This window comes from Apteryx mantelli, chromosome 10, assembly GCF_036417845.1.
Source record: "Apteryx mantelli isolate bAptMan1 chromosome 10, bAptMan1.hap1, whole genome shotgun sequence".
NCBI lineage: Eukaryota > Metazoa > Chordata > Aves > Apterygiformes > Apterygidae > Apteryx > Apteryx mantelli.
This window is the reverse complement of record NC_089987.1, coordinates 6,239,186-6,258,313: the sequence shown is the minus strand read 5'-3', so window position 1 is coordinate 6,258,313 and position 19,128 is coordinate 6,239,186. Positions and strand designations below refer to the sequence as shown.

General features: G+C 42.9%; 1 protein-coding gene across 1 annotated transcript in view; it reads left to right on the top strand.

The window, feature by feature from the left end:
* Nucleotides 1-17,100: 17,100 nt before the first annotated feature.
* The window catches only part of CDYL2 (chromodomain Y like 2), a 61,462-nt gene continuing 59,434 nt past the window's right edge, over nt 17,101-19,128 (top strand). The window contains exon 1 of the mRNA XM_067302443.1: nt 17,101-17,245. Coding sequence (XP_067158544.1) covers nt 17,222-17,245 — 24 coding nt within the window. The 5' untranslated portion in view covers nt 17,101-17,221. The remainder of the gene's footprint in view (nt 17,246-19,128) is intronic.

Below are 19,128 nucleotides of genomic sequence, written 5' to 3'. Positions count from 1 at the left end.
ACACACACAAGTGATTAAACCGACAGGCACAAAATCCACGTGGGTGCACAAGTCTTCCTGTCTTACGCAGACAAATGAGCGATGATGCTCACAAATACATGACTGACATTTGTTCATGAAAAACTGTGCGTGCGAGCCAGGCTGAACTCTTTGGCAGAAATCGGTGCTGCAGGAAGCACCACTGAAGACGCAACAGGGCAGATTCTAACCAAAGGTTCAGACAAGGTGCTGAGACTGGAGCTGGAATCATCCAAATAACTGGTTCCCCTCAGCGTTTTGTGACTGCAGAGGAGACAGCAACTTAGGGAGGACATTTTGTCTGAACTCAGTGCTAATAGTGAAGTTGTTTGCTTTCGTTTCTGCTGCCTTTTCTTTTTAATTGCACCAGTTATGCCACAATACTCCAATCGGGTAAACTGCTGAGTCACTCAGGAGGCACTGCTGACTCATGAATGTTTCAGTCTAGTTGTATGAAAGAAAGGCCTGACAGAAAATATTTTGGTTAAGTAGCTGCAGTTGCATAAAATGTTCGATTTCGGGCATATTCACATATAAATAATCACAACATTTAAGGGCATAACTTCCTATTGCCTGCTTGAAAGCTCAATGAGAGACTTACTTGCTAACAGAAAAAAAGGAAGGATATTCAGCATATTTTCAAACAACTGTCTTCTAAAAAAGAAAAGGTGAGAGAAACATCACAGCTTGAGGAAGAAAAGCGTAAGTTTTGTACCAGGAAACATCCAGTGTCTGCCGTGTATTTGGTCTCAGAATTTTATCACCGTTTTACCACCAAGCTGGAGCAAGCAATACGGAGAGCTGTTCCTCAGCCTCAGTCATATGTTCAAGGGGCCCGGTGTGCCATCACACTTTCTCCCAACAAGGGGAGTTTACGGTGTACATCTTACTCGATATTTCCACGGCAGAAGTAAGGGGACATCTGTTTTCCAGTTACAACAGGAACAATGCGCGGAGAGCTGAGCCTCTCAGACAATGCAGCACCAAATACTTTTCTGTTGCAATGACGTGGCCCCACTGATTGCAAGATGTGGCTTCGGGGATAAAAAAAGAACGGAACTGCAGCTACATCGCAGACCCCGTCTTCACATGAAGAAACAGATTACACTGGAGTACAAGCAACATTATGAATAACACCTAATTATGTTTTAAAGCAGAGCTATGACTCAAAATACTTATTAATGAAGCCCTTGAATACATTAATTTCACTAAAGAGGCAAGCCACTAAACTGTCTTCGAAGTGGTGTTAATATAAAGGTCAGTCAGTCATTAGCAACATAAAGTATCCTCCTGCACTTTGGAGAATTTTAATATTTTGTAATGGATGTTAAAGGACAAGCCAGAGCTCTTTCAGCACAGTTTAGCTGAAAATTGGAATATTTTTCACGTAAAAATATAACATTAAAAAAGCTAACCTTTTCACTATTGAATATGCCAATACAACACTACAGAACAACATAGACATTAAATTTCTAATGCTTTTTTTGCAATGTGACTTTGTAAGTGTTAGCTAAAACTGAGCATGGGTAGAAACTCAGCAAATATTAAAGTACTTTTTACCCTATTTATTGCAGCTGTAAGGGATTCCAAACCCTCCCAGACAAACTCCACCTGTGAAAACCCAAACAGTATAAAGGAGAAGCAGCTGGGAAGCCATATTTCTTCTCTCATGGAAAGTTTTAATTGGAGACAAAAATATTTTATTAAAATTTGGGGGGGGTCTGTATAAACATGGTTTTGATTATCAAAATTGAGAACATTTGTATGCTTACAGATTTGAAAAAAAAAATAAATGTAGCAACAAAAAGTTATTCCTCTCCCACCCTGAAAGTGCTATTTAATTGAAAAGCCATTTTATTTCCAAAAAAAGAAAAGAAAAAGTTTTGATGAAAAATGTCCTACTTGCTGCTACTAGTTTAAATGTTCAGACTAAGAGTCTGGAAACCACTGACACTGATAAATTTGTTAGCAGTAGCAGAGCAATGCTGCAAGCTTCCTGCAATCCCCACCTCCCTTCAGGGACCCAGAAATAGCTGCTGAAGTCCCAGAGCGGGTTTAGCTGATTCATGAGAAATGTGATTAGGCTAGGAGGAAAATGCACCGATTAGTCATTTCTCAGATAGGTTTTGCTCATAAAATTGCAGGTGAGGACCACAATCTCGGAGAGGCTTTGGCTCATAAGAAACTCAGCCAAACTGCAGAGGCAATACCAACTGTCCTCATCAGCTGACTCTTAATCCACAAGTATAAAGTAATTTGTATTCTGCTTCTAGGAACTAATCTAGGTCAGAGCAAGAGTTTCTAGTGAGACTTGTGCATAAAAAAATCCCAAATACTGAAAGGAAAGCTTGCAAACAAGAACATGGTTTAATATATATCTTATCTTCTCCCAGTCTTTTCAGCCCAATTCCCAATCAGTAGAAAGCTGTGTGTGTCAATAAAGGAAGTTTGTGTAACGGGCATGGAGAATTTAGCTTGTGAACCAATGGTCCGGACCTAGAATATATAACACCATTTCTCTGTAAAGTGTATGAAGCATTTTACCACCAAATTAATGAAGAAGATCTCTTCCAATTTCTTGTGCAGTCAAGCCTCTCCGCAATGCTTGTGTACTGCACATATAATTGCTACAGACCAGTGTTGGGCCACAAATAACTCACATCAGTACAATTCATTTTCACTTCAATGGATTACACCAATCCTTCCCTCAACACATTATGAAAATGGAGTTTGTTTTTCTCCTCCCCCCAGGTTAGCTTTTCTAATTCAGAAATTTTTAAAAGGCATTAAACATTATTCCTATTAGCAGGGGCCAGATTTATAATGTCTAAAACTTTATATTTTAAAAGATTCTTACAACTATTTTTGACAAGCTACTATGGTTTGCCACAGGCCTTTGAAATGCAGAAGGTAGAATGCCCTTAAGCTAAAGAAGTGCCTTTTCTTTATCCCATTAAATTGTACTTGGGCTCAGCTGAGTTACAAATTGTTTAAAATTGACATTTGCTTCTTTTGCTTGAATTGCTCAGAAACATTCGGGAACATAGGACTGGAAGGGACCTCCTGAGTCATCAAATGCTGTCCCTAGGCACCATGTTATATAACTTTTTTCATAAATGTTTTGAGCTCCACCTCAAAATCAGCTGTTTTTTTCAAACCCACTATCTCATTTGTAGGCTGTTCCAGTACCTCAAATGATTAAGGAACCTTCTTCTGATTTCCAGCCAGAATTTATTCATGGTGTTTATACCCATTTTTTTGTAGGCAAACATTGCCCTTCAGCTTGAATAGCTATTTCCCATGTCTTGTATTTATTCCCTCATGTATTCATATCCTCACTCAGCTTTTCTTCTGCTCTGCTGAACAAGCTGAACTTTTTTAGTTCCTTACTGTAAAACAGGTCCTCCACTCCCCTAATGAGCTTCAGGAGCGCAGCAAATATTAACTGTCCATGGACTTTCCAAAGGGCCAGGTCTGCATTGCCACAAAAGTAGAGGCACATGTTATATTGGGAACTCCTGAGACCTACCAGAGACCCATGACCGGCCAGGGATTTAACCTGGAGCTGCCACACTGCTCTTCCCTAACCCAAACCACATTCAAGCATGCCCTCCTCAGTGGGTACCACAGCAGGTAAAAACTTCTCCTATTCTCGGGTAGACAAGAGAGCTGGGAGAAGGCCATGGAAGGAAGAAAGAATTAAGAGGAAAGTGGAACAAACATTTCCAGTTAAGAAAAAGACAAAGCAGAAGTTCTGCAGATACACCTGTTTATGGAGCTCAGTACCACCAGGGAACAGAAAAAGGACAGCACTGGTGCAAGGTTGTATTTTTAACTTCTCAGGCTTTTTTGAAATGGATAATTCCTGAAGCATTTGACCTAAGAACAAAATCAGAAAACATCAAGAAAGGTTCTTAAATGTCCCATTAGAATACACTGAAATCAGTCTGAATTTTCAAGAAGCTCTCAAAAATTTTTAGCCAAGACCAAACGGCGCAGGTCTTAAAAGTTTTGTTACAACTTACAACAACATAGTACACAAAGATTGGTACAATTATATAGTCCATGACCATGGATACAATATATCCATAGATAGATATAGTCCATAGATACAATATATCTACTTCCAGGAAAAGAAATGGGAAAAATACAGCACCAGTGGTGGGAAAGAGAAAAATAAAGTGGGTATTTAATCACATTTGGTGAGGCAGTGTTATTTTTGATGCAAAATGACACAAGGAACATTAGGTTGAGTATTAGAAAAAGCTCCTTAATGATGAGATTTGCTAGAGCCTGAAAACTGTGAAACAGTGGACATCTGAAAGTACATAACACAAAGCACTTGAAGACAAACTAGTATCAGAGAAAAGGAATTTTAATCCTACTTCTTTTCTCTTATTTCTCAGACTTTTTTGTTTATATTCTGTTCTAGATTTCCTTATAAATTCTACCCTGAATTTTCCTCTGTAAAGGAATTCCAGGATGATATCTGAGAGGCACGACATCTCCTTCTGGTACTGTGAACATATCTGATGCCTGGGAGCACGGAGGGGAGCCTTAGCACTGCTCCACCATTTCTCACCTAAGCCCATTGCTGAGAAGCACTGGAGAAAGACAGGGAGATCAAGGGAACGTATGCTTTTGCCATCCTGAAAGGTGAATGCTGATCAACGGCATTTATGAATGATTTAGTATCCAGAGTGCATTTGGGACTCTCTTGTCATGTCATCTATCATGGACACACACAAAGACAGACGCATAAAATAGAAAATTAATCCTTTACATCTAGCTTTATCAAGTACAACGTGTCACTACTGTGGTTCAGCCCAACTTTATAAAACACATTCTGAAGGCACCACAGTAGGACAACAGCAATACATCTGGCCTAACAAATACTACAATCCAGAGCCCAACCTGCATGTAAGAGTGGTACATCTCCTCAACAAATACCCACTTTCCTTTTCTTCCCTCCTTGGGTAGTTCTGAAATCTGTAGCAATGAACTACCTTTTAATTAAAAGAGAGAAAGAGGGAAAGAGAGAGGAATTTCTACTGAAAAAAGAGCTGATAGAGTAAACAACAAGAGCCTTTAAGGCCACCAGGTCTTACATAGCCTTCCGGACCACTCACAGGTCGAAGGAGCAACTGCAGACATAGCTGTTTACTCATTTGATTTAAAAGTCCTCCTGAGTTAGAAAAGCTTTATAAGTTACTCCTCAGTTTTGCTGTAGGCTCCAACAGCGACTACCCAATGGCTCCTGACGTCTGTGATCTTTGTCTTCTGAAGAAATCAAGTTCTTTCTGTAACTTTTCTGACACAGCAATGACACTGATGAAAACATTCCCTGTCCATGTACGAAATTTATTCCATATTGGCATTCACTCATGATATACTATTAAGAGAAAAAAATATTCTTTGATCTGGACCTCCTGAAGGGAGATAGCTTAATATATCTATTCTATTTGAAATGCATCCTCTTCATTATGTTTTTGTAAAAATTAGTCTTCTAAACATCACAAAGAAATGCTGCTTTTAAGGGTACCGTTTTCCAATACAGTTAAGATCAGCAGTGTATTCTCACTACTCTTTGTAAAGCCAGCTTATGAACTAACTTACTTTTATCCTACTAATCCTTTGAAAGTAGGGGCAAGATCTGCCCCCATTAGGAATTTCACTATCCAAGAAAGGCTACAGCTAACAACTATAAGGACTGAGACATATTCATGGATTTCTCAAGAGCAGACAGCTGATACACATAACCTTTGGGCTAGGCAGACCACCACTTCAGATGACGGAGGAGTTCTGTTTTTATATCCACCAGTATCAACCTTCTGAGACTACCAGAAAAAACGATTGTTTTTGTGGCATGGGTAGCAGTTCATTTAGACCTGAAACTCAGACTCTAAAACTTGTTTCACAGGCATATTTTCATGTTCTAGTTGGGAGCAGACTACCTCTTTTATAAGCCTTCCTCTGAGTTAACTGCTTTTTCAGTTTTTCTGCTGACTGCATGGATAGAGTCAGCAAGACATGGATAGAGTCATGGATACCGAGCATGACTGGCTGCACCAGAAGGGGACAAAGGCAGCTCTGTCTCTGCTGCTGTCACCAGCACATGATGGCGAAGCCACTGAAGCAATCACATGAGTGAGTCAAGCATAGTCCTCAGCCCAGCTTGTCCATAACCTCCAAGTACATCTCAGCCACCAGCACCACACCCCAACGCACTGCTGGCCGTGGTGAGACACATGGGCAGGTCAGCCAGGGGCAGGATTTGCAGACAGGGCAGCAAGGGGATGACACTTGTGGACAGGGAGGGAGGTGCTGTGGGGCAGATGGTATGTGCAAGAGACAACAGCCACGCTTTGGCCATTGCTGCTCGGCTCTGTGCACAGCTATGGCCCTGAGCCAGAAACAGGGCAGCACCTTTGGACAGGCATGGCTGAATCAGTCCTGGTCTTGGCATCCACACCTTGTCGGATACCGGACTGTTTTGACATCACCAGTCCCAAGAATTGACTTCCTTTCCTTCAGGCAGCCTACTGCCAGCAACCCAAGCTATCCAGCAAGGTGAGGAGAACCAGCAATATCTCCTGCGCACATGGGAGAGTAGCACAAAATATGGTGCAGGTTCTGTGGGTGAGAAGGATAGCTCTCAGTTCATTAAAGTGCTGGCTGTGCTTCATAGAGGAACCAGGGACCCCTTGAAACAGGCCCAGAAGATATTAAAGGCTCCAAAAAACTGCTATTCAGATTGCAGCTGCTGCTAACCAAGCACAGTGCCAAGATCACTACGGCAGAAAGATCGTCCAAGCATATTTGCCAATTTTATCACTTTCTGAATGTCAAATGTTGGCAGGTATGTACAAGAATCATGAAATAGCTATCAAACGACCATGTCTTTGGGTTACATTGCCCTGTGATGGACTTGTGTTGCTAACATTGCAGAAAAGTTCAAGAGCTGGATTTGGAAGTAGCCTGAAACCTAAAGGCATGTGAATGAACATAAAGATGTAGAAAACAGAGTCTGGCTACAATTACAAATGCCCAACTGCAAGTACGTTTTACCAGCTGAAAGTCATGTTTGAGTGGTACATCAGTATCATGACAATCACAGGCAGTTTATGATCGTCTTGCAAGTAAACTTGTTTCCTGCCTTCCTTCAGCTAAAGTAGCGCTAGTGCTCGTGCACAATGCGGTGAAGAAAGAGCACAGAGCAACGCAGATAGCAGGAGCTCTAGCTCAGGATACATTCTGCTACCACCCTTTTTAATTACTATTTGCAGTTCAAGGCTGCACAGATTACCTCCACCCACACAAGGTAATTTGAGCACTTTTATTTCGTATAACTATGTACTGACATGATGTTAACAGTTGCAAATTTCAAGGAGTAAAATCCTTAGAAATTTTAAATTTGCACTTAGATTTTAAATTTGCACTAGCCTCAGTGAGGCCAGGTGCTCACCTAAGACATCAGACCTTACTGCAGGAACAGAACCAAAATTCAGTTCATGGGACTAACGGGGGGAGAAGGGTGTCAAAGACTTTTGCATTACAGGGGAAAAATGAACAAAAAAGGTGATGAGGAACTGGAAAGTCATTTTCTTACTTGACCTATGCTCTGAAGCTGAGTTGTTATTAACATAGCAACTAGAACAGAAAATTATATGTTTCATTACTCAGAATTAGAATGAAAATGGACTGGTTTGTGCACAGAAACATGAGAGGCTGCCCAAGGTAACAAAAACAAAACAAGAATATTAGCAGATAATATTAGTGTCAATATTCTTCACTATGCCTTGTATGAAAAATGACATATATATTTACAAATAATACGTTGCATGAACTTACAAACAGACAAAAATCAGTTCTTACTTCCATACAGTAAATTTAGATGGGCTTATTTGCTTTGGTTTAACTGTTTAACCATAGTGGGGACACAAAGTAATACAAGTCAACAAGAATTACAGCTACAACTGACCAGAATGCTAAACTGAAACAAAAATACAACTTCTGATTTCAGGGAACTCTGAACCAGAACTAACATGTTGCAAGAGAACAGACTAAGAACTAGAATTAATGCGTTATTATGGAACTAATATAACACACAGTAAGACTAAGTGATGGGAGCTGAGCTGGGAACAAACCACCTCTTTGATTCCCACCAATATGCGATTTATCTCCAGTTAAAGACTCCAGGCCAGAATTTCAGGGAAGGTGAATTGCTGTTGTTATATTGAAGTAATTACTTTAAACTCACTGAAAGTCCAGCTTTCAGGCTGTGGCTTTTAATATGCTCCAACTTGCTTTGCTTCAGCTAGACTGTAGGAAATTTGGGTTTGAGTGTAAAGGCACAGACCTGATTCTCATCTTACTCAAGTTTTACTCTTCCCTGAATTTTAAAGAAACCTTATGATTCACATTGGTAAAGTGAATCAGTCTTTCAGATTAAAACTAGCCTTTTTGGTCCATTAACTTCTTTTAACTCTCACTCTAAGAAGTCAGTCCATCTTGGTTTAAAAAAGCCCTATTAGAGCAGCTCTGGACATGTCCATGTCTAACACAAGTGAGCTGACTGCCATCTCATCTGTACTGATACACCCTGTTAGAAACACTACAGGGAAGTTTAATGGTTCATTATTTGTAAATTAGTATTGCAAATGGAGGTCAAATTTTTAAAAGTCATTCTGGCGCAACAACTAATAAAGTAAAATTCTTGACATTTCTAAAGTTACATGAGAATGTTTAATGCCTTAAAATAAAAATTAGAGTATATAAAAAGCACAGTATCTGAGAACAAGATATTAACATTTTGCAAATTCTTTGTCAAGAACTGTGTAAGTATGCTTCTGAAGTGTACTTTTCCTGCAAATAAATGCAATGTAAATACTAGGTCCCATAAGGGCTAGTTTATAGCCCTTACCCTAAAAAGTAGTCCTAAGGATTAGCATAGTTAAGTATACTGTAATGTAGAGTCTGTTGTATATTCATTCACAGTGGGTATAATTCTCTTCTTAGAGACATTACAAAACTCAGCAGCAGCCTTTGTATGTAAATGGAGAGTTCCACTAGCTTGTATTTAAAGGCATCTATAATAACAAATAAATAATATGCATAATATAATTACATATTTTAAAAGTACAGACTGTACTACAAGGCATCATATAACACATATTATCTAAAAACATAAAACATTAGTTAAATAAATAAATAAATAAATCCTTTAAATTTTAGTTTCCATGCTCCTAAACAAATCTCTTCTAAATACATACATATTCCAAATAAATGTGTAGCTAGTGACCACGAATAACTAGGCATAGAAAGAATTTCAGAATGTGCATCAGACAAAATTAACGCTATTTTGCCCTGGACTACAATAGGCTTTTCCCGTTTTGCCCATATCTAAATGATCTTTGTTTTAAAATTCCAGGGAAGGAATAGCTAATCCTTTACTAGTTCATAATAAGAATATTTTTAGCTGTGTTATGATACTCAAATGTAGTATATACACATTTTCTTGAGTGAAATCCAACATAATTTCCCAGGGACCAAGAATGCTATAACTGCAAAAAAGAAGGCTCTCCTTAAAGAATGTAATCAGAAACAGTAACACAGATAATCCAATCAATTGCTGAAGCAAGGGCCTGAGAGTTGAGGCATGGATTCCATCCCTGGCTGTGCAATTTGCTGTGATCTTAAGAATTGTCAAGCCTTGATACATTTCAGCTTTCAGATCATCATGTCCAAGATACTAACTTGCTTTGAAAAGTATTTTGAAAATCTCATAAAGAAGAAATTGATTAAATACAGTTTTATGAAATCTAATTTAAATATCCATTTAAACACAAGGAAAAAAAAAACTTTTTTACTGTGAGGGTGATCAAAAACTGGAACAGGTTGCTCAGAGAGGTTGTGGAGTCTCCATCCTCAGAGATATTCAAAACCCAACCGGACAGGGTCTGGGGCAACCTGCTCTAGTTACCCTGGTTTCAGCAGGGGAGTTGGACTAGATAATCTCCAGAAGTCCCGGCCAACCTCAACTATTCTGTGATTCTGTAATAATTGTATTTATTTTTTGCAACATTTCTGATGTATTTTGATGTTTTTTGCTTGTAAACCTAGAAAAATGGACCTGGATACACCTTCTGGCTTACAAAGTCAGGTTCTCCATATTCATAAATATTGACATTACATAAACTTTTTCAAACACTGATCAGGCTCCATCTTGCCTCTCAGTAGTAAGGAAGTAATCTTTTAATTTTGTTTTCTGAATTGCTGTGTGACCACGTATGATTTCAAAGTCACTGTTGCAATCATGCAGAGTTATTCCTTGTCACTGTGCCCCTGTCGTGAATAGCCTAATTACAGAGAGGATGTTTTGTGAATTGCAAATACGGAGACCCAAGCTGTACAATTAAAAAACACAAAGCATGTTATCACTTAACATATACAAGTATACAAGCTGAAGTTAAAACCCTGCACATTTGCATATTAGTAGACATCAGTAGTTCAGTGCAATTTTTAAGAACCAAATTTTGGGGAAAAAAAAAAATCCATTGGCCTACTTCTATGCAGTAATACTCTGTGAATATTCCACATACTTTATGTACAAGCTATAGAGAATTTGTCAGATGTCACCTCTGAAGAGACTCTTCTGGTCAGCTAAATCTAACAGTGTTTTCTGTCTCATCTAGTTATATATGGATTCTTTTTATGATTCCAATACACCCTGTCCAGATATTACTGATAAAACTTACCTTGACTTCCTTTAATTGGCACTGTGTAAGTTTCAAATCCCATTTTCCACTACAGTTTCTACAATTCTTAAGTATTTACACAATTTCATTTGTTGTTTAATAGAAGAAACCACCTGAGCCATCCTCTTCACACTTGTATTTCTACTCACATAAAAATGAGACCATAAACCAATGTCTCTAACACTGGACTCTTGCCTGATGTTTCAGACAAAAATGAGCGAAATCATGAAAATTATGAAATGAAAATCATGTTTTTGATTTGCTCCTGCTTGGTGTATATGAGGATTTCCTAAATCTGGTGAAAATCCAGCTGTTGAGCTGCCAATTTTGAAAGCTCTGTATAGACAAGAGCACCAATTTACCACATGAAACTGACTTCTACATCATCTACACTTTCCCATTTTTCCTCCTGAGTAGGAAAGTTAGCAAATCTTTCTGTTTCAACAGAAATGTTTTGGCACCTGACTATTATCTATCACAACATGTTGGGTAGAAACAACAGCATCTGTAAACAAGAGAGAGCAGAATATGGATTTTTGCTGTCATTGGGAAATACCGGCAAAAGGACCAATGTGCTCAGACAAAGACAAGGCTAGGTTATTTTCAATATTAGAAAAGACTCTACAACAATTAGCTTCAATCCTTGTTGCCAGACATGGTTTTAGGTTCAGAAATAAGACCGTGAGTGATACAACAGTAAGCAAGAAGAACCAGAAAAGGAGAGATGAACATGCGTAGAAGGCACCAAAACTCACAGAAGGCAAAAGAACACTTCCACTGTTTTCCATGATTTTTGAATGATCATGATCATTTACGTTCCAGAACAAGCATGTATCCTAGTAAAGCATGTTCTACAGTGGCTGTTACGTGGCTGTGATAATAAACCATGAATAACATACCTTTGCCGACTCACATCAGAAACCAGTTCCGAGCCATTCCTATCTGATGAGAAGTCTTACTATCGGGTTTTCTTCTTGCTCTTTTCAATGACTGCTGTTACAGAATACTGCCTGTACTGGTTTGGGGAAATACTGTTTTGACAGCGAAGTCTCCTCTACCAGGGTCATTTCTGTACTTGCCTTTTTTCTGACAATGGTATACACTATCTCTGTTTCCTTCTCCTATGACACACCATTCCACACTTTAATTTTTTAGGCATTTTTTTCCTCCATCTCTTTTTCTCACATGATGTCAATCTGTTAAACTGATCGCAATGAGTTGATCCTCATACTTGCACGGAGATCTGTTAAAATCAATAGATCACATCAATTAACTCACAGACTAAGGGCAACAATACATCTATTATAAAATATTTCCCACTGTAAGGAACTACCAAGCAAATATGTGCTAAACAACAGGATTTCCTTACTTCTAAATCTAGACAGGTATACACAACTGCATCATATACATTCCCATTTGAAGTATTAACCATGGTAGATACTTATGTCTTCCCCTATATATCTTAGTTGACATCCATTTTTTCATGTATCCTTGGTCAAAGTCTTCATCTGGTAGTGAAGATGGTTTTCAGAACAACTGTCATTAAAATACAAATTCAACCCTGGAAAAGTTCTGTTCTGTTGCATATGCTGTACACCAACACATAACCACTACTTTGTCTTCTACACATTATTGTTTGTTTCACTGTACTGTGGTATTTCATATTCTGTTTCAAATGCTTCCTTTTGATGATAAATAATTGCATTTTGTAAGATTCAAAGAAAGGTTTGGAGGAGTGCCATAGTTTAGCACGAGAACCAAAGGATCACAACTACTTGCTTGCTTTCAAAGATAGCATGGCATAGTCCAAAATATAATGAGCTTTTCCCAAGTCTATTTCTTCCTGGGACAAAATGTGCAAATCAATTATTCAAAAACTTGTGCTTTCCTATTTTCCTTTCATGATCATCTATTCTCCAATTTTTAGGTACTATCTCTACACCAAGGATTTCCTCATCTTGCTTGGCAACTCCTATTTGATGTCACATCTTTGATAATTTTTCTGAAAACTTTCCTGGGGTATTTTAGCCCTCTTTCAGACCTAAGGGGCGAGTGCATAGCCATCACAATACCAAACCAAGAAATCCACTACGCTGCCTATCACCCAGCCAGAACAGCGGCGTCATCAGTGACTCTCCTCTTCCTGCTGTAGACACCATTTCCTGTCAGCTCTTCCTTTATGAACTCACTAAAACACTTCTTTTCATCTTTACCCTGACTGGTGAGACATTGCTTCATGTTCTGGTCATCTTCCCCTCTTTGGTTAGGGATAGACATCTTGTTCCTTTGTTCGCTGCTTCACTCCCACTTGCTGCTGCTAAAATATCCCCTTCTGCCTCCCATTTTTTTGCATACCCAAGGCTTTGTACAGCTTTTTCCTTGCATTCACCTTTGGTTCCTCATCCTTCTCTCCTTCCTCTCACCCGTGCCTTGTTTTCCCCCTTCTCTCATTCAGTTTTCACACCTTCCTGCCCCCTAATACAGGAATTCTCTCCATTTCTTTGTTTACCAAACTACTCTCTCCCATCATTCAGCTTCCTCCTTAAGACACACTGCAGTCCTTTACAGGCACTTTTCATAGAGCTCGCTGCCAAAATGCACTATTGGACTGCACTCTCCTTGGGGCAGGAACTGCATTATTGACTACACAGTATTTCCAGTATTTGCACAGCACTGGGCAGACTGACTAAACAATCAATAATAAATCAATGGCACAGATATGACAGCAGTATTTTTAGCTTTCTGAAATATAATAGTTTCATTTTTAAGTGTATTCAATCTGAGAGATAATGCCTGTAATTAACGCAGTGGAAACCAGAGCATCCACCGAACCAAAATCAGTGTTCAAATGTGACGTATCGCACTTGGAATGTCTCCCTTGCTTGCACTGCTCTCTTGGGATGGGAAATAGGAGAAGGCGGCAAAACAATAAGAGTAATGAATAATCACATATTTCGCAAAAATGTTCAGTTTAGAGTTTGTAATTTGTACAAAAATCTGGATTTTTCAGCAATTTAATTTCAGAGTAAAGATATTTACATTTAAAGACAATTAAAATTTGTAAATATTTATTTCCAGAAAATCTGTCATCACAAACTCAAATATATATATATATATATATATATATATATAAAATACGATACCCAATGTGATAATAAGTTTCCTTCTATTTTTTTCCAAAAAGACTCAGAGGTATATTTTGTGAATTGATTAGGGTTAAAATAGAGACTTGTTGATTTTTTTAAATTCAAAACTTTGTTTTCTGCTAAATGAATGGGAAAAAACACTGAAATCACAATCAACTTTTCCTGGGTTTGACAATCACAAAAGTCCTCTTCCCACTCCTCATTATTGACTCACACACCACTGCATCCCAAGAGACTGTATATTCTAAAACAAGGAATGAGTAATCAGGAAAAAGATGTTTCCCCTCTTCAAAGTATGCACTAAAGCATTCATCCTTTCAAAACTCCCAAACTAAAATTTGTTTGGGTTGTAAATCTCGCAGCAACAATATTGACAGCATTAACGTAATCTAAACATGGTACACAAGGTGCATACACTTTTCTAAAATCATGGAAATTTCTTCCAATAAGGTGCAAGGTTGGTTCTTGTTTTAGTTGTTTGAGAAGGGAGCAACACAGAAGCCCAGAAAGACCAGGCGAATTATTAGACCTATCTTGAAAGACAGAACATATATTCTTCTACAGCTTGGAAAGGGACATTTCTTAATTTGTTCAAGACATCTTTGATGTGAGTTACCAGTGTAAGGAAAGGCAACATTTTAGAGAAGGGGTATTTTAGAACACATTCAAAAGATGACTTACTGGATTTGACTGCCATTTTGTTTACTGCTGCAGAAAGAAGCATAACAGTAGGTGTAATAAAGCAGATTTTAAAGAAAGAGGAATGTATTCAAATGTCTGCTTATCCAACGAATATTCTGCTCAATGAGCACTCTGAAGAGCTGATTTGCTACTGTAAACACTAAAACTCAGTTTATCATAAGACAGAATAATTGATCTGTTTTCTGACAATAGCATCAAGGAGAAACTATGGGGTTTTAACTTCTGCATTTCTTGGGAATTAAAAATTTTTTGCTGCACTAATTACAAAATTTGCTAAAGGTATGGGTAGTTTATATTTCTTAGTCCTTTCAACATTTTACTAATCAAATCTCAAAAATCCAAATATTGCCAGCAAATTGGCCAGCAGAGAACAAACTTCCAGCTCCTTTAGTTGACACAAAACTATTAGGCTTTATGTAAGTAGAGTTGCTTGTCCTTAGGAATTCAACATTATCGCCTCATCCAGCAGATCACATGAACCATAAATGTCTTTAAGCTCCAAACTACTATAAGATAGTTTTTATTGAACTATAAGTCAATACTAAACTGGTTAGCTGGCAAGTTCATAATCACCAGAGGTAATGTTCACAGTTCAGGAAATTGGGTCAATCAAGACTTGTATGTGTGTGTGTTATTTCCTACTTTCATGATAAAAGGTGGCAGCATTCAAAATATCCATTATCAATATTTTAAATAGGAATCCTTTCAGCTGGAAGAGTCTTCAGTCTTGCCATATGCGGAATTTGCTGAAAAATTTGGTTGTAAACAAAATTTCAAAAATAATTCAGTGTTCAAATCCACCCATACTCATACCGACTGTTTTATACTCAATAACCGTCTCCAATCTACTATTCGGATAATAGTCTAGATAGTGCCAAGTCTCACATTAATGTGTTGTGCAGTGTTACACAAAGAGTTGAAATCAAAAGATGGAAAATGCCAGTAAAATGAAGATGAACATAAGCTCCCGCCACAGCGAAGCCAGGCTGCGCAGCGCTGCGCGTCACTCCCGCCCGCCGAAGCAACGGCTGCCAGCTGCAGGTCAGTTATAAGGTGAAAACATGGAGTCTGAACGCCGATAACAATGACAGCGGGATCTCTATGAAGCCAAGATGTGAAGGGCCGACCAGAGCAAGATCTGACTGCACACCTGCTTATCAAGAAAGCTAACACTGCGAGGGCACTCGCGCTTTACCTGGAGGAACAAATCCCTCGCAACGCGTGGCGGGGAGCCGCAGGAACGCGGCTCGTTACTTGAGCGGCCTCCACCGAGAAGGAGCCGGGTCCTTCACGCAGCTTGTGGTCACGGTGCTTCGCTAACGCCTGCTCCCGCACGCCGGCGTCCGTCTCCTCAAGCCCTCGCCGCGTCTGGTGGAAAGCGAAGCTTCCGCTAACGATTCAAGGATTCACCTTGAATTATGGCCAGGTTGGTCTGGGAAAACCTCCCTGGCTTGGGCCGCCGGGAGCAGGAGACATTCGAGGGCGACGGCAGGTCCTGCGCTGGAGCGGCCTCGCAGGCAAGCTGGGACACATTGCGCGGGGAGGCCGCCGAGGCCTGCGGCGCCTCCGGGGGCACATGGCCACGCGAGGCCGGAGATGGCCCGGAAGGTTCTCCGGCGGAGAACCCCGCTCATCTCACACCGCACACCACCGCTTTTGGCGGCATCGCGGAGAGTTGGCCACCCAGCGCATCTACGCAAAGAGCGAGGAGGAGGAGGAGGAGGAAGGCGGCTTCCATTTCCTTGAGAGAGCTGGTTAATTTGCAAAATGGCTGCAAGGGAGCCGGGGAAGTGTCTCCCTCCCCGGCGGGGCGCGAGGTGGGCCGGAGCCGCGGCCCGGGCGCCCCTGGCCGGGGCCGCCCCGAAGGCACCGCGGGCACCTCCGTGTCGCGGCCGCGGGGCGGGCGGCGGCGGCGCGGGGCGGGCGCGGAGCCGGGGCGGGCGCGGGGCTGCCCGGGGCGGCGGCGCGGGGCCGGGGCCGGGGCCGGGGCCGGGGCCGGGGCTGGAGCGGGAGCCGGAACCGGCCCCGCCGCCGCCCGCGCCCGCGCCCGCCGAAGCGCCGTGACCTTGGGCGGGCGGCGCGGGCCCTGCGCGCCGCGGCTCCGCGCGCGGCCTCGCGTCCCCCCCTGCGTTTTTCGGGCTTTGGGGTTTTTCGGGGTGGGTTTCGGTAGGCTTTTTTTTTTTTTTTTCCTGGCCGCGGAAAGAGTTTGAAGTGCTCCCGGCTCGGGGGGGGGGGGGGAAGGGGAGGCCGGCTGCCGGGCGGCCCCGGGACTTTCCCTGCCGGAGGGCGCGGGGGGAGCCGCGGCGGCGCCCCCGGGCGGGGCGGGGGGCGGCGGCGGCGGCGGGGGGGGCGGCGGGCGCCGGCCCCGCGCCGCGGGGGAGACGCGGCTCTCGGCGCTGTGCGCCCGAGCTGCTGCTGGTTACGCCAGCCCCGCCGCCTGCCTCTCTGCCGCTCCTCGCCTCTGATTCTGCGCACAGCCAGCCCCGAAGCCTGTCATTCTGCAAAACACAGTTTACTCAACAGAGAGCGAGCGAGTGGGGGAGCGGGAGAGGTGGCGAGAGGGAGACGGCGCGGCGGAGCCCAGTCCCGCAACGCAGCATGGCTTCGGGGGACCTCTACGAGGTAGCGGGGGGCGCCGGGGCGCCGCGGGGCGCGGGGCGGCCGCGGGGCGCCGGCCGGGCGGCGCGGCGGCAGCGGCGGCGCGCTGGGGAGCCGCTCCGCGGAGCCCTCTTAGTTCCCGAAGAGCGGAGGAAATCGCCGAGGGAAGGGCTGGCGTGGGGGGAAAAGGGCTGGCGTGTGTGCCGGGGGGGAGGGAGGGATGGAGCGGCTCCCCTCCCTTCCCGCTGCCTCCCTCTTTCTCTTTCTCTCTCTACTTTCCATTGGGCTCGATCTTAGCAGGCCTTGCAAGAGAGAAGGAGGAAGGAGTGAAGGAGAGCGAGAGTTAGCGGTAGGATGGGGAGGTGATCGCAGTGTGATGAGCCCGGAGAGTGGAGAAAGTCCAGGTAAAGTCACAGGCGCTCTGGACGTGCTGAATGTGCAGATTAGTGCGAAAAAATGCGCCTTAGCGCTGCCGGGCGGCGCAGGGATGGAGGCGGCTCTGCGCCCGCTGTGCAAAGTGCAGCAGCCGACGCCAGGTTGCTTCACCTCGCGCCCGGGGGGCGGCGGGGGCGGCGGCCGGGCCGGGCCGCGCGGGGGGCCGCGCCCGCTCCGCGCCCCGCTCCGCACCCCGCTCCGCGCCGCGTGGCGGGCCGCCAAGTTCGGCCGCGGCCCAGGTGCGCGGGGGGCGGCAGCGCGGTGTCCTGGGCCGCCCCGGGCCGCGGCCGGGGCAGGCGGGGCGGGGGGAGCCGGCCACAGCGTGGCCTCGGGCGCCCGGTTCCGATGGCCGAGCTGAGAACAAGTCTGGCCGCTCTCGCTGCGCCAGGAAACAGAGCAAGAGAAACAGATTTTTTTAAAAAAAAAAAAAAAAAGGAAGACCCGACTCGGGTGTTTTAAATATCTAGCTCCAGTACGTGGAACCAAGGTGGAACTCCACCATCTACACAACCCCAAAAGAGTAGATGTCCTACAGCAGCTCTTGGAGCAGGACACCTCGGGCTCCATGTCTCCTGGTGAGAGGACAGCTGCTGCACCGCTGCTGCTCCAGTCGTCCGGAGTGCGCGGTTTAAGGGCTAGGGCCAAAGCAACCATGTTCCACTTGGACCCGTGTGCCGATGATTAGGCGCCGCTCAAACACCAGGGTACGCTTGGTGTGGAATTACTGCTGTGGTAGATGTGCTTGGACCTATTATCGTTTTGATGATCTGGTGTAGGGTCCTAAGTGCAAAAATTGGAGGATCTGGTGGGTTTTGCATAGACAAAGTTTTTACTTTGTCATGGTCATTCAAAGTCTCTAACAAAGGTCATAGTTAAGGGATGACATTGCTCTATTAGGACTTTATTTCGCTGAATGGGACACAGACCTTTTTTGAAGTGAAAAGCACTTACATTCTCCTAAGTGGTGTTAAGTGCTCAGAAGCACATGATGATTTGAGTAGTATCATTGACCTTTTTCCCCACCATTTTGCCGTAGTTGTCGCATGAGTTTGTAGTTGTAAGGATACTGTGTATCAACTATGTTACTGTTGCGGCTCCAGCGTCGCCAGCAGGAGTTCTGTCAAGAACAACCTCGACTGGAGAAAGTTAGTGATACAATTGCGTATTAGTAACTTCTGGGATGTGTAGAGCATCCTTGCCTGGTCTTGTCTAAGTTTTCCTTAGATGTCTGTATTAGTTCTGGAAAGAAATAAAACTAGTACTTCTTGGGTTAATGGTAGCCATGTTGTTTCAGCTCCTACTCATCGTTTAAAATTTCTGCTCTTTTAAGATCTTCGTGTTATTACAAGATGATATTTGGCAACTGGATGTGGGCTGTGTGTTTAATACTACAGTGTGGCATATAAGTAATGTTGCTCAAGTAATAAGATGGCAGGAAGATGTTTTGTGAGAGAGCAGACTTCTGACCCAGG